The sequence below is a fragment of the Macadamia integrifolia genome, unplaced genomic scaffold (assembly GCF_013358625.1).
Source record: "Macadamia integrifolia cultivar HAES 741 unplaced genomic scaffold, SCU_Mint_v3 scaffold2083, whole genome shotgun sequence".
In the NCBI taxonomy this organism is placed as follows: domain Eukaryota; kingdom Viridiplantae; phylum Streptophyta; class Magnoliopsida; order Proteales; family Proteaceae; genus Macadamia; species Macadamia integrifolia.
The window spans coordinates 27,614-43,795 of record NW_024868501.1 but is presented as its reverse complement, the minus strand read 5'-3'; the positions used below and the strand labels follow the sequence as shown (position 1 = coordinate 43,795).

At 37.6% G+C, this 16,182-nt stretch overlaps 1 protein-coding gene across 1 annotated transcript; it reads right to left on the bottom strand.

The window, feature by feature from the left end:
• Positions 1–3,100: 3,100 nt before the first annotated feature.
• On the bottom strand, positions 3,101–5,981 carry LOC122065665. Its single transcript, XM_042629493.1, has 2 exons — positions 5,881–5,981; positions 3,101–4,939 (listed from the first exon to the last, which is right to left on the bottom strand). Exon 2 carries the CDS (start codon positions 4,934–4,936, stop codon positions 3,119–3,121), a length of 1,818 nt encoding a protein of 605 aa, XP_042485427.1. The 5' UTR covers positions 4,937–4,939; positions 5,881–5,981; the 3' UTR covers positions 3,101–3,118.
• Positions 5,982–16,182: the final 10,201 nt, after the last annotated feature.

The following is a 16,182-nucleotide window of genomic DNA, read 5'->3' as shown; positions in this document are numbered from 1 at the left end:
AGTATCTAATCATCATCTTCTGACTCTTTTTCTGATGGCTCTGCTTTCCTAGGGGTTTTCTTGACCTTGGTCCTACCTCCCATGACATTTAAGTGATCTCTTCGAGCCCGTGGCTTGATGAGTTGAGTGGGGTCACTTTCTGTTGATTCATCTTCCAATACATTGACTGTTGCATGATCAGGGATTGGGTTAGTAATACCATTGGGAGGATGTTTGGCCTCGACTTCAATGGTCCCGTTGTCTATCAAATCTTGAATTACATGTTGTAAAGCTAGGTATCTTTTAGTGTTGTGCCCCTTCTGACTGTGGTAAGCACAATATTCATGATCTCTATACCAAGCTGGAGGAGGGTTGCTGATTACTCTTGGAGCCATTATCCCTAGCAATCCTTATTTCTTTAGCTTTTCATACACTGCTGTCACTGGCATTCCCAAATCAGAAAATTGTCTTCTTGGGCAAGGAGCCTTTTGGGAAGGAGCATTTAATTGTATTACAAATGGCTATGAAAGTGAAGTGGTTGCAGATGATATTGACTGTTGGACTGCACCCATCACATTGGTTTCAGGATTCTTATCTAGCCCGCCCTTGGCATTCTTCCCCTTGTTTTGATATTGTGCATCCCTTAGGATCTTTTTCTCAACACGTGTCCCGGTGGCTATTAGGGCATTAAAAGTCTATAGATATTGATAGTAGAGAACATCATAATAAGGCTTTGATAAGTTCTCAATCAACATTTCTACTTGCTCTGCTTTAGAAAGTTGATCTGCCATCTTGGCACCCTTATTCCTGAACCTTGTTAAGAAAGTGGCAAACCCTTCCCTAGGTTATTATCTCAAGGTTACGAGCTCTCGACGTTCCTCATCTACTTTAATGTTGTGGGGATACTGTTTAGTGAAGACTTTCACTACTACCGCCCAATTCTGTGTCTGTGTGGATTCCAAGTGCGTAAGCCACCTTAGTTCTGGTCCTGATAATGTTGACATGAATACCTGCCTCATCTAATTGTCAGCAATTTGCCATATCTTCATNAAAAAAAAAAAAAAAAAAAAAAAAAAAAAAAAAAAAGAGTTATGTATTGGGATTCCACTCCATAGAATAATATGAACAACCCTATAGTGTTTGGAATAGAAGTATAAATCATAAAGTGATTAACCACATATCTCTTGAGTGTGGGCGGAGTCCCTAAACCACGAACAATAATACCCTCATGAATAGGATGAAGAACTACGTAAATTGGAATCCCTATACTAAGATCTTCTGCAGCCTCTTACCCTTGAGTTTCCTCTCCCTATGCACTTGCTTTTGTGAGAAAATAGTGTTCATAACAATAAGTTGTGTAAGTAATGGCTACAAGGATCATCAGTATTCTATTCATAATAGAATCACTAAAACCCTATTCCACTCGCACAATAGACCGGGATAGAATTTTTTTAATCAAAATGAGTCTAAACTGCTTGGCCCAATGAGTCAATCAGCAAAAGAGTCGTAACATAATCCTCCCATGCAGTTTGCCGCTGCTAATCGTTGTCACTTATTGCAGGTGACAACCAAAGAGAGAGAGAGAGAGAGAGGAGGGGGGGGGGTAGAAGTGGGGGGAGTCTCTGTCTGACCTCAATCCGATTAGAGCTGCCGCTCCTCCCCTTTTGCTTGATGCACATGGAAAGAGGAGGTACAAGGAGAGAGAAGATGAGTGAAATGTCGTTAATGGGTCTACATAGCAATTAATTTACCTTTTAAGTTTTTCCTTTTAGCCAATGATTTCTTTGCCACTGTGGGTATTTTGGAAAATAAAAGCCAGGTTACAACTCTTCTGTAACTTGACAACCAGCTTTTTTTTGTCTTCTTTAAAAGATTGATTGTATTAAAGAGAAAATAAAACCATACAGGAGCGAAAGAATAAAGACTCAAAGAACATAGAAACAAAGCATCCAGATGAGATCCTCACTTTCAACATCGTCATCAAAGAAAACAAGAAAACACTTAAATAAAAAAAAAATGATAACAAATTAAATGGCATCTAGGACCACACTGAGCATCAATACTGAATTAATCGAGTACTCTTGCTTGCCACGTGGGAGGCATCACTGAAGATTCAGATTTCACAACAGATTTGACCAGGAATAGCCTACTTTATTTACTTCCATATGGACACTCAATACATGCAATACATGTGGAGGTTTCTCAGGGCACCCAGCATGTCATCAAGCAAGAAGATATGAAAAGGGCTTTAATCAAGGCTTTCTATAGGTTTAATGCGAAAAAATCACTTACATCCCCGAAAGGTGAAAATAAAATCTTCTAAGTAATTGAGCCAAGTTGGGACTATTGGTAAGATTGCCTTTTTGTTCCATCCTTTGCTAGATTTGGCAAGAGAGAAATTTTAGAATCTTTCAAAACAAAATAAGAGTGCACTACGCTATTATAAAAGATATCAAATCGGATAGTTTGAACATGTGTAATTGTACTAACTTTAAGAGAAAAAACACTCGAAGAAACCTTTCTGGTTCAGAATTGGGGGATAAATGTGTTATAGAACAATCATTCCTGATTGAGCTACTTTTTTTTTTATAGGGGTGTGATTTTCTTCCCCTAGATTGTTTTGATTCTGTTTAGTTTGTTGTTTGGGTTATGGCCTTATTAGGCTTATATATTCTTTTTTCTCATTCTTTTTTTCTTTTTCGCAATAAAGTTATACCTATTTAAGAAGAAAAAAAAAAAGTTTTGAACCAGACCTTCCATTCTCTAATTCGTCGATCGGATTCTTAGTCCAGATCATAGTTTCGAAATTTGGATTGGAATTGGTGAAATCTACTGAATGGAGTCAATATTTATCGAAAGCGATCCCAAAACCGATCCACTAGTACAACCCCAGAGTAACATGATAATAAAAACCGATTGAAAAAAAAAAAGGGATAAATTCGTTGGATCCGGATTAATTGGTAATTGCCGAGACCGATCCAAAGTTTTAAACCTCGGTCCGGATATGAGTTCTGCACTCTCATCCTTGTCAATGTTGTTCAAGCCATAAGGTAGCCTTTATTGAGCATCACATAAAACTCACAACAAACTTTATTGAGAATTATAAAATAAAAAATAAAAATAATACAAAACAAACTATTTATTCAATAAATTCCAGTGCCCTCTTTCCATTAATGTTCCAAGTAGGTATTTTCTCTGTTTTTAAAACAAAGAAAGTTGTTGCCATATCATCAACATAACAATTTTGCCCATGTTGGGTTTGTTCAAAGAACACGCTCACCAGAGCATTCATACGGAAAGTACCAGAGGTTTTTGTTATTTTTCCAATAAAACAGAAATCCTTGAATGTGAAAGCACAATCCAGAGCTTCATCTGCAATCATGGTGGCATCGCCATCGTTACCCCTAAATGAGTATGACCCAGGGAAAAAAACGTCTCGTTTTACGATATCTGTTACAGGTTCATTCTTATCAAATTGCACTAACTTAAAAGGATTTTTCAGTACCAAATCCTTGTTATAATATCCAACAAAGTCTATAGCCTCCATTCTTGGAAGCTTGGCGGTAATAAACTCAAACTTGAGATATGTCCCCTTCTCGTTAACGAAGGTGCGATTCATCCTGCGAAAAAACTCAAGACAGTCGGTCGGATCACCTAAGACCCGAGAAGGTGCAAATTTGGCATCTTGAGGACTCAAAAGCTCCTTTTCAAACATAGCTGACCCATTGGCAAAGACAAACCAAAACCTTTTATCATTGATAATGTTATGTTTTCCACTTATATGAAGTTTCACCATGATTTCATCCGGCAAGGTGGCATGAACTCTGGTCAAAACACCCTTGAACATCCCCACCTTTGGAATGTTGAAATACCCATAGAAGATGGAGTCTTCGTCGATGTTATCGATTGATTTCGCACCCACCTCCTTCTTCCTGAGCTCAGCCACATCTGCTGCAGAATCCCGAAGGATAACTGGGAGGTCGTACTCGTTCATCAGGCGAAAATCCCTGACTATAACACTACCATCAATAAAGAAGTGGGACTCCATAAAGCCTCTTAAGGTAAATAGACTCTCAATGAGACGGGCTGGAGTACTCGGAGTACTATTTGTTGTTTCCATGCCAATGCTTATGCCATTTCGTTTCTCAAATATACTTTCAATCGAGGCTAATAACTTATTTGCGGCTACTAAGAAAGTGGCACCAAATTCTTTGTGAAGGATCAGATCACGTAACATCTCAAGAAATCTCAACACAGATTCTGGATCTCCGTTGGCTGGTGGCTCAAGGCCAAAGTCAATGAACACTCTCTTCATTGAGTTTGTGATCGCAATCATAGTCAGTCGAAACTGTTCACGATTCCAATCTTGATCAATCTTCTGCTTCATTAATTTGTTAAGCGCATCATTCTTCTTCACCAATTCATCCTTGATATTGTCCTGGAGGCTCTGCAATTCATTAAGCTCATCATTCTTCTTAGCCAATTCATCCTTGGTATTTTCCAGAACAATAAGTGCATCATTCTTCTTTGCCAATTCAGACTTGGTATTCTCCTGGAGGCGTTGCAATTCAGTAAGTTCATCATTCTTCTTCACCAATTCCACTTTGGTATTCTCTAGGAGGATTTGCAATTCGATCACTTCTTGCGGCTTGGGCAATGGTACGTTCTGGAAACCAAAAGGGCTCAATGGGACCACCGTTTCTAGAACGAAGGTATCATACTGACGTTCAAGAAATTCACCATCACCATTGCGTTTTTGGACGCATACAATAGCCTTGCCCTGACGGTTTACTCGAAAGTTTTTAGAGCGCAAGAACTTCATGAAATCATCACCCTTCGGCCCATCGTAGACAACCCTTTTGCTTCGTGTCAATTCTAATGGTTCGGAAAAGATGTCGACTGAGAAAACTTCTAACTTTGCATTCACAAAAAAATTATCACTTGACGACCAACTCATTTCCTATTAAAAAATACACAGTGACAAGTAATCACAAAACAATGCTTAAAGCCTTAAAATCCCATCACTTCACTAAGGAAATAGTAAATTTTAACATAAGAAGTTCAAAATTTGTATTTTAGAAATATCTAAACGAATATAAGGAACTATTTCTATCCTAACACCGTTGAAGTATGAGATTATCATAGTTTGACAATACATTCTTTCTAAAATCAAAACACACAACAAGAAAGCAACTACAAATTTCCTTTATACACCAAAAAATACATTTCAAAAGCACTTGCGAATGAATCATGTTTTGACATAGAGGGAACAAAATTAACAAAGGAAAGTTAATGCTCTAAAAAATAACTAAAAAGAAAGAACCAAAAAGAGGAAGATATAACTTCATGCATGCCATAGGACAAGCATTTTAAAACCAGAAAATGGTAAATGAGTTATGATGTCTTAGTCCCTAAGTTTTATGGTACGGGTTCTTTATGTATAAGTTTGTGGAATCAAGCATGAATATAAACAACAGCTAGTATAAGACAGGTTTACCAAAGAAGAAACTTATTAACAAGTCCCTGATTGTTGAGAACTATAATAAACAAATAGATAAGTAACAAAAGAAATGAATCGCAGAAAGAAAACAAACAGTAAACGTTTATGATAACCATTATTTCCAGGAATTAATGCGTAAGCTATTCCCAAGTAAGATGTGAACACTAAATCTCTCAAAGGCAATAATTAAAACAATGGTGACAAATTTATAACCCAAAACCGAGTGTCGATCAGGTTTTCATACGGGAATCATTTTTCTATAGTCTGATATACACAAATAGAATCTACCCCAGGGTTTCCATATGTGTGAATCAGTCTCGTACGAAAATGATTCTCGTAGGAAAAACCTGATCTCCAAAACCTTGTTCCATGAAGATGTAACATAAGTTTAGTAGAATTACCTTGAATAAATGAGAGAATCAAACTGAGAGAGAGAGAGAGAGAGAGAGCAGAAGGAGGAATTGCCAAGGATGGTGCGGTCTTGGTGGTTGGAGGTACCCGGGGAGAGAGCCTTTTGAGAGAGTGGTTTTGTAGAGAGATATCAAAAGAAGAAGAAGTAGAAGTAGAAGTTTGGAACCTTCAGTGTTTTTGACTTTAATCCAACGCTAGGAATGGATTCGGAACTGGTTTGATTAGTTTGGGACCTTCGATTTTTTTTTTTTTTCTTTTATAGCACGCTAGGAATGGGATTCAAGAATCGGGATTGGTTTGAGTAGTTTGGCATGGCTTCTTCGATGGATTTCTATCACTCAAAAAGTTTAAATTTAAATTCGGCTTGGGCTTTTTTGATGGATTTCGGTTGGTAAATCTTCTTCTAGCAAAATTTATATGTCGTATGGATGCTTTTTAGGGAACCCGGGAAGAGCGGGAAAAGGGATTTTGTGTGATTATGAAGGAAGAGTTCTCTTTAACGTTAAGGTGTATTTAGATATTTGCACGAATTTTACTGCTGAGGTTTGGAATATCATCAAAGGAATTTAGTATGTCAAAGATAAGGGAGAACTCAATATTCCCTAATAGAAGAAAGAAGAAGGTATCACTGGGAAGAGGGAAATATGAGAGGGATTTTTAGCTTTTGAGCTTGCCACAATCTTTGATTAATAAAGTAAGCATTTAAAATTTTGTTGAACTTCATTTATTGCAAGCACAAGTCAGAAAAAGAAAATGAGTCTGGATTAGGTCCTCGTACAAGAATGGTTCTCGGTGTTTGATATGCACGCATATGAAATTTACTCAATCTCTCTCTTCTTACAACAGATTTTCACATTGAGTATATTCTAAGTGTGGATGATTCTTGTATGTCTGCTCAAAACTATGTAAAGAGCACATAGTAAAACTGTTGCTCGTGTACATTAAGGTAAAGAATACTTGTCAAAAGCTTATAGAAAGAATTGATCCATATGTAAAAGGGAAAATAGAGCATGATAGCAAATTATTAGCGCAAGTCAAAAGTAATAGCAAAACAACCAAGTTAGTCTGGACTCTGTCCACCAAAGCCAAAGCCACTGTAACAGTCAACACCTAACCATAGAATGTGTGCTAATCCTAAGAAAGGTATTTCATTGAATTACATTTTTACACGTAATAATCTCAACCATGCTTTTTCTATTAGAAGACCGGAATGAGTATATCATGTGTCCACATGGTAGAATTGATGCTTTATTACATTTGAAAAAATATCAAACTTTTCCCTAATCTTTCATAAGAATGTGTAAAGGATGGATCAGATTTAACGGTGTCAATTGGTTCGATTTCAGATATTTGATTCAGCTCAAGATGTAACATGTAGAAACCAATACCAAACCAAGACCGAATAAGAGTATTTTTTGACCCAGAACGGAATTGGCTTCGTTCGGTTCATTATCCGGTTTTTGATCCGGTTTATATTCAGTTTAAGCCCTAGCCCTATTTAGGTGTTTGGGCCAATTTTTTACATCTTCACCAGCATAAGACTCCTCATGTATTAGGGCTATAATCCATCATATTTTCTTTTCAAACATTAAAATGTAATATAATTTATCATTCACTTTGACAAACATTAAAAAAGAATGATTATTCGGTTAAAAAATGGGTAATTCATTTTGGTTCGATTTTAAATGTTTGGTTTTGATTTCGGTTCTATATTGACACCTTTAGGTCAGAATTTCAGCTTAGGTCTCCAGCATGTTTAAGATGAGCCCAAGTTGTGATACCATAGCCCCGGTTAAATCCATGAGGTTCGACCAATCCTCAGGTTTGTTAGTGTTCCTAAGTAAATTAAGAGACTGGATGAGGCAAAAATTTCAAGGGAAGAGATCCATCTTATATCCTGGGAATCCATGTGTAAACCTAAGAAGAAAGGAGGATTTGGTTATCAGAAGAGCATCATACACATCAAAGCCTTGCCTTTAAGGCTAGGTTGGAGGCTGGCTTATAACTCATCTCAATTATAGACTGGATAAATAGAGGAACGATACCTTTCATAAGGCAAGTTTATTCTTCTCACCCAAAGCCTATCACTTCGATTTTTCGAATTCATACTGTTATGGGAAAAACATACAACCATCAAGAGTATGTCGAGACGGGATCGACTTGGCAGCATGCCCTAAGACGTGCGAGTCCTGACAAGCGGCCTGGACCCAAAAAGGACATCTGTTCAATCTAAAGTAGATGCCTGAACTAGAAGCGGACCGCCCAACCAACTGTACTAAAGGGACTTTGATACCTGAACAGCTAAGCAAACACCAGCTTAGGAAGGGCATTACATGAGTGTCCTACAGCTCGGCTGTTCAAATTGTGGAAGTCCGACTGTACTAATCCCTTTACTGAACGGCAGGTCCCGAGTACTCACCAATCGGACATCGGGGGCACAACCTGTCACCTGGAACAAATAACTCGGGAATCAGGCCTCTCGACTCAGGCCACTAGGCCTAAGATTCCAATAGATCATCCTCACGAAGATACGCCCAAAAGGGCTTACCAAGCCCAACATGTGGATCACAAGACACGGGCTAATCCTAGTCAGTAAAGAACTCTCAGTAGAATATCGAATTTTTCCTAGAAGGAATGATATCTCACAATATCCCCCGGGACATGGCCAATATGAGGAGTTCTCATAACTGCAACATCCTCCATATTCACTTTTCCCTTACAACTCTTGCTTTGTTCTAACTCCTACCAGCATTAGGAAGCTATAAAAGAGGGACTCTCACTCAATAGCCGCCTCAGCTATAAATACCCAGGTAAACCTCTTTTCCAGATGACCGATCTTTTTTCATTCTTACTGGAATTATCTATTTGTTAAGAGGTCTAACTTAGGCATTGGAGAGTCCCCCGCTAGATCAACCCAGCGCTCACTCTCTTGTATTTGTTTCTCTATGCAGGACACGAAACCAACCTAAGACGATTTCTTACCGCAACACATACTATTGTGTCTGAAATCTGATTTAAACATCGGAAAATCCCCACCAAACCCCCCTTCTTATCATCTCCTTTGTCCTTTTTCTCTACCCTTTGTGTGTAGGCCAAGAAGCTCCAAGTCTACTTCACTTCTCTTTCTCTCTCTTTCTCTCATGGCCGCAGGAGGTTCCATATCTAGGAAGCCCAATTCCAGACAGACATTTTGGTCAAAAGAAGTGGATGAGGTGGAGCCCCGTTTCCATTTTTGTTTATAAGAGAGATGAGAGGGTGATATGGGTTGGAACGGAGTCATCGATTTTTTAATTAAAAATAAGGAAGGTGGGGTCCACCAATGCTCTCCAAGTTCGATGGATATAAAGACTGATGAAGGGGCTAGGGGTGACTCACCCAGATCTCCAAGATTCTGAGACTGCACAGTCTCATGATCTCGTAAATCAGCTAAGCCTAAAATAGCTGTTAATGGCTACAACGATTTCACCAAGAAAACCATTGTTCTCTCTTCAGGAATCTCATTTTCAATTGGCCGATGCTTCGGACCAGCCCAAGGCTTTGGAAGAATGAAGATGACCGAGATCATGCTTTTGAGAAGATTCAAGAACCAGGTGATAGATTTTCATTCAAAACAGCATTTCAGGGGCTCAATGCCGTTTGTTCATTGTTAGGGTTAATTACATTGCTATCCCGGGCCGGCAGTTTGCTATATTGTTATAACCATCCCATGCAGTACTGACAATTACTCTGTACCCCCTGCAGTTGACAGTGTTAAAACTCCGTTTGGGATAAACAGTTATTAGCTGATGTGGCTTGTTTACTTATTTTCTTAAATACAAAAATACTCTTTAGGGTTGTGATGTTCCAATTATACCCTTCTCCATCTTATCCATCGCCACCCTTCAAACCCAAAAATTCAAGTTGCTATTTCTTTCTCTATTGTTACAAAGAACCCTAAGTTCCTTCGACCAGAGGTAGGCAACATCAAACCCAGTGAATCGTGCTCACGGTTGAGAAGCATCGTACGGTTGGTGGAGGCGACAATGATGGCGTGGAGCCGGAAGGGGTTTAACTTACCTTCACTAAAAAGCAAGAAATTCTAAACTGACAGCTTCAAGAGGAAGCACAGTGTCGAAGCTCAGGGAATTGTAGATGGTCCAAAACTCTGAAATACCAGATCCCTGGAAAACTGTTAGAGCAAACACTAAGAAATACGAAAATAAAGAGATTTAACAATGTTCACACACTGGTATGGTGTGTTACGTCCTCGGGTGAACCCTAGCTTGAAAAACCCTCTGTTTCCATTATAGATATCAGAAAACTTCTCATTCGGGTCATCACTAAAATATGTCGAAGCGGGTCAATCTTCAAAACGGGTCAAGAATTTGAGACAAACTTAACAAAAGCTTTTGGAAGGCAAAAGAAAACAGAAATGGACTAACTTCTCAAATTTATTTAATCCATAATGAGCAATTAAGACTCTGATGAAGAAATTAAAAAAAAAATAGAGGGATTTTTCTGTTTTCGCTCTAGAGAAAAGAAGAAATGGAGTCGTCGAAAAGAGACGATGGAAAGGGAGCTGTGAGGGGTGGCTGGGTTCGGTTAAGGAGAAGAAGTAGAAGGGTGAGAGCTGGGAGCTGTGGAGAAGATGGGAGTGGCCATAAGAGAACTGTTGATGTTGCACTAGAGGATACAGAGAAGAGAAAGAAAAAAAAAAGAAGTAAATATCGGATCCGAGGAATAAGTTCTGTCTGCAAAGGAAAGAAATGCATGAGGAAAGGGGAAGTCAGGATGGAGAAGGAAAACCCAGAGAATGGGAGATAGAAGTCATCACCGCCATTGCTGAAACACAAGAGCTACCAATCTCAATGAAATCAAAAACTGATAATGGTGCAGAAGAAAGTTCATTGGACCCGCTCCAAACCTAGCTCAAATAGTAACACCCTTGGAAATCCTAAAAATTGAATCGACTTGGTGACAGAATAGGGGGTGTTCCTTCGTGTTAAGTTTGTCTCGAATTCTTGACCCGCTCCGACATATTTTGGTGGCAACTTGAATGGGAAGTTTTCTGAGATTTATGATGGAAGCAGAGGGGGAACCCATCATTGATCTTGTATGGACGGTATGGTTTGACAGGATCAATAGCGACCCGATGGGTCGACCCGCGACTTGGAGTATATATAATGTACTGTTGCTTGTTGAGAAAGTCATTGTATTTTGGGGGGTTTTTCGAGCTAGGGTTTCATGGCTAGTTTTTTCATCGCTGCTTGGGTGTAATCTCTCTTCTGCATAGTGAAACATCTTCTTCTTTACCTGAGGTCGTAGCACACCAACCTGGTGTGTGAACATCGTTAAATATCTGTGTCGTGCAGATCTATTGTCTCTTTATTTTTCGTATTTCTTGGTATTTGATCTAACATTTCAGTTTTTACACAGGGAGTAAGAAGGAGGAAAGGTTCGATGGTTTCAAGTTTGGAGAGAAGAAAGGAGAGGATGAAGGGGAAGAAAAGATGGCGGCTGGGTGGCGATTTCGGTCAAGGAAAGGACTAGATATCGTCTGCGGTTATTGCTTAGGGATTTAGGTAAGGGTAAAGGAAGAGAGAATGGAGGGTTTCGGCCATGAAGGAAAACCAAGAGAGATAGGTTACAGATTCGTTGAGATGAAGAAAGGAGATGGGAAAGGAGGAGGTATGGTTTCAGACATAGAGGAAGAATGATTGGACGCTGCCGGAATTACCTCCCCGGAAAGCGATGGCGTTTTGATCACTGTGGTTCTTTAGGTTTCAATTGCCGGAATAAGCTCAATCTTCGTCAGGTACAACTGTCGGAGCAATACATAGACCTGCAAAACCCTCTCAAATGTTAAAGACCGCAGAAAAACGTTGAGAAATGGGATTAAATCAATATTTAGTGAAAGGGAAAAAGTCTTTTCTATTTACTAACTAAATACCGTCAATTGCAAGGAGTACAGAGTAATTGTCAGAGAACTGTAGGGGATAGTTATAACAATATGGCGGCAAACTGCAGGAGATGGCAGTGTAAGTAACCCTAATTGTTAATGCAAATCTGTTTTAGCATTAATTAAAGGTTTTCAAATTTTTAATTTATGAAATTAAATAGTGGAGGAAGGATAAGTCAATGTCATAGTTAGTAAAAAGGAGAATGGAAAAAATTCCAGATGGTACAAATTCCAAACAGTACAGTAATAAAATAGGGAACAGTAAAATATTTTTTTAGGTGGATAAAAAAAAAGATAATAATATATTCATATAAATTAAAGAATTATTATATGAATGCATGCATGGAATTTCAAAACAGCTATGGTATCCAATATTAATGCATATATTCCACAACTCATTATAAGTTCTAAGAAATATCATTGAATGGGATTAAGATCCTCTTTAGAACTTGAGGGTGCTAAAGAGGGTCTAATGATGTTTCTATGTTGATCTCTCTCTTTTTTTCTCTCTATCTCTTTCCTAACTAGCCCCTCTCTAGCACCCCCGCATTGGAGAAGATCCAGATCCCATCGAATATCATCCAACATCAATTCTAAATTTGTCCACCAAAACAAAAATGTATGTCCAAAGTCTTGTTGAGCAATGTGGCTTGGCTATGATATTATTCATCGTCGTCAATATAGTCGACATACTCTCTGAGCGATGCATGTCTATTGGAGTTCGGAGTCACTAATTTAGAAACATTTTTCAACAGATGCATCAGTTTATAGCAATATTTCTTGAATTGGTAAAAGAATCAAGTAAATTAGAGTTTTGGGGGGGGGGGGGGAGAGAGAGAGAGATGGTCAGCTAAGTAGCCATTGTGTTTGACAAGTCTAAAGTCTTAAAAATTGCACACAAAAAGAAAAAATGGTATGGAACAGAAACCCCATTTTGGTAATTGGGCTATGAAAGAGTTAGCTGATTTAAGCAGTAAGGCTGTCATCGCAATGAGACCGGTTACAACACATGTTGTAACCTATAATGTGCCTGAAAAGGAGGGAGAGAATATTGGAAGAATAAAAAAGAAAATATGATGGAATAGAATAAATTGGAGAGAAAATAGGGGAAAGGGTGGTTGTACGAACGAAGCATGACATTCGTGACTGAAAAAACCATTTTAGTCAACCAACACATGGACAATGAACTCTGATAAACTAAGTTATGCCTATAAGGTCTGGCTTGGATAAAGAAGCCTACCTTAACTCAAAGAGTTTGCTTTTGTTCCAAGTCTGTCTTCTACTAATTTATAGCATACATCCATGGTTACATAATTTTCCTTCCCATGATGGCCACATAGCCACCACACTACCTATTACTATGCTAACAAAAATAAGGAAAATTTACATATACCTCCCCTGAAGTTTGATCCAATTACATCCACTCCCACGTGGTTCAAAAATTACACTTCACCCCAACATACATAACACTGTGAGTGAGGTTTGAGGTTTGATTTGTTAAGTTATGCCATGTTTTAGGTCAAGAGATTAGAAGGGTAAAATAGTTTTTTCCATTTTAAAAATAACATCTCTCTCATGGTGTTATCTAGGGTGAAGTGTACTTTTTTAACCAATGGGAGTGGATGTAATTGGATCAAACATCATGGGAGGTATATGTAAATTTTCCTAATAATAACTTCCTACATCCAATAAACCATATGATAAGATTGCGTTTGGTAATCGTTCAGTTACAGAAATGACGTTTAGCGTCAAAAACAAAAATTTTCAGTTTTTTTGTGTCAAAATGCTGTTTTAAAAAAAAAAAAAAAAAAAGTGTTTGGTGGACTTGTTTCAAGAACGATTACTCTAGTTGTTCACTTTTTTGTATTTGGAACAAAACCAAAATAACGGAACAAGGTTTTGTCGGTCCATCATTTTGCGTTTCTAGCATTTTTCCCCCTTCTCGTTCAAAAAGAAAAAAGAAAGAAAAAAGAAAGAAAAAAAAAAAAAACCTAAAAACACCAAGTTGACACCAAACGCTTTATTCCGTTTTTTTTGTTCCCATAGAACAAAAAAATGCCAGAAACAAAACGTTTTCTAGATGACTACCAAACGCAACCTAACTAAATTGATATATATAATTTTTGGTAGGGAACTGATAACTACTTAGGTTGCGTTTGGTAGTCATTCTGTTCCAGAAACGACGTTTTATGTCAAAATCAGAATTTTCCGTTTCTATGTCAAAATTCCATTTTGGAACGAAACTCAAATGTTGGAACATGGTAAGCATGTTCTAAGGCTGCATTTGGTAGTCATCCAGAAACACGTTTCTGACATTTTTCCATTCTATGAAAAAAAAAAAAAAAAAAAAAAAAAAAAAAAAAAAACATAATAAAGCGTTTAGTGTCAACTTTGTGTTTTTCAATTTTTTTGGAACGAAAAAAAAAAACCGCTAGAAACGCAAAATGATGGGCCGACGGAACCATTTTGGTTTCAGTCCAAATACAAAAAAAGTGAGGCTCCATTTGGTATAGTTCTAAAATTTTTTTTTTGGAGTTTTTTTGTTCTATTGGAACAAAAAAACGGAATAAAGTGTTTGGTGCACTTATCGTCTGTTTCTATTTTTTTGGAACAAAAGTGGAAAAAAAAATTGAATAAATAAAAAAATGAGATTGAACTAGAAAAGGGAGTTCCGTCTTCCCAGTTTCATTCCATTTTATAAAAAAAGGAACTATCGTTCCGAATAAAAATCTAAAATTTTGAAACACCTTTTTTTTGTTTAAAAACAAAATTTTGACACCGAAACTGAAATTTTTGTTGTTGACACGAAACGTCATTTCTGTTCCAGAAACGATACCAAACAGAGCCTGAACAACTAGGGTAATCGTTCCTAAAATAGGTTCACTAAACACCATTTTTTTTTTAGACACGAAAAGTCATTTCTGAAATTGAATGACTACCAAATGCAGCCTAACATTTCTTGTTTTTGCCTTCTTTTTTTTTTTCTGATTTGTTTATAAAAACGGAAAAGCAAATCGTGGACACCAAACAGAAGATTCCATTTTCTTGTTCCCATAAAACGGAAAAACATTAGAAACATTTTTTCAGACAACTACCAAGCACAGCCTTAATACTAAGAATAAGAAAACTAACTACCCTTCATGCCCAACAGCCACGTACACCTCTCCATCTAAGAGGGAAGTAGTGAGAGAGAATATATGTTATGCACTTGAAAGTTGGTTCACCCCATGCCTATATGGCATCTCCCCCTCGTCACATAATATTCCACCCCCTTAAAATTACTATTGTACTCAAGTGAGATAAGATAAAAATAAAAATAATAAAATAACCTTACTGAGATCCTAAATAAATATCTACGAATGAATTGAATTGTAGAACTGATGTGAACTTCCACCCTAAAAATCTATCCTTCCACATACACATAGCCATCATGTCTACTGGAATAATCAACTTTTCAACTTATCATTATCGACATTGAAACGAAGAACATAAAACCTTGGGGTGAACGACTATTTTTGTTAGCTCTGCCAGATCTTCTTGATGTTCCTAGATCGTATATCATAGATTGGGAGTGTAGCTATGGACTTCTTCCCTTCTCACTTGGTTTGGGTCAAATGCGAACTAATCTTCTGGAATAACTCATTGAACTGCTTTTTTTTTTACTGATGATATTTTGCGGCTAATGATGAGAGAGCCCACAATATTTTCTAGTTTCTCCACTCATTGATCCATGCCTATTCTGATACCATTTTTATTTGTGCACAAGGGAGAGAGAGAAGATTGAAAGAAATAAAAAGAAAATAAAATGGATTCGAATAAATTAGAGAGAAAAGAGGAAAAAATGTGGCTTTGTGAGTAAGGAAGCCTCCCTTAACTCACAGAGTTTGATTTGGTTCCACTCTTCTATTAATCTTCTACTAATTCATAGCATACATCCATGGTTACCTAACTTTCCTTCCCATGATGACCACATAATTAATACATTACTCATTAACATGCATGCTAATAAAAATAACTTCCTATAACCACAACACCACATGAAAACTAAACCTATAACTACTAAAGACTGAGAACAAGATAACTACCCTTCATTCCCAATAGCCACTACACACCTCCATTTAATAGGGAATTTGAGAGAGAGAATATAGGTCATGCACTTGAGAGTTGGTTCACCCCATGCCTATGTAGCATCTCCTCCTCATCACACAACATAACCGGATTGATTACAAACATATTAACTCTTAAATAATTCCCAAAGGCTTCTTTTCACAATTGTCCCAACAATCTCTTTTCTTTGGTTTTAAATAAAATGAAACAAAATAAAACACAAAATAAACAACAGAGCCGATTTAAA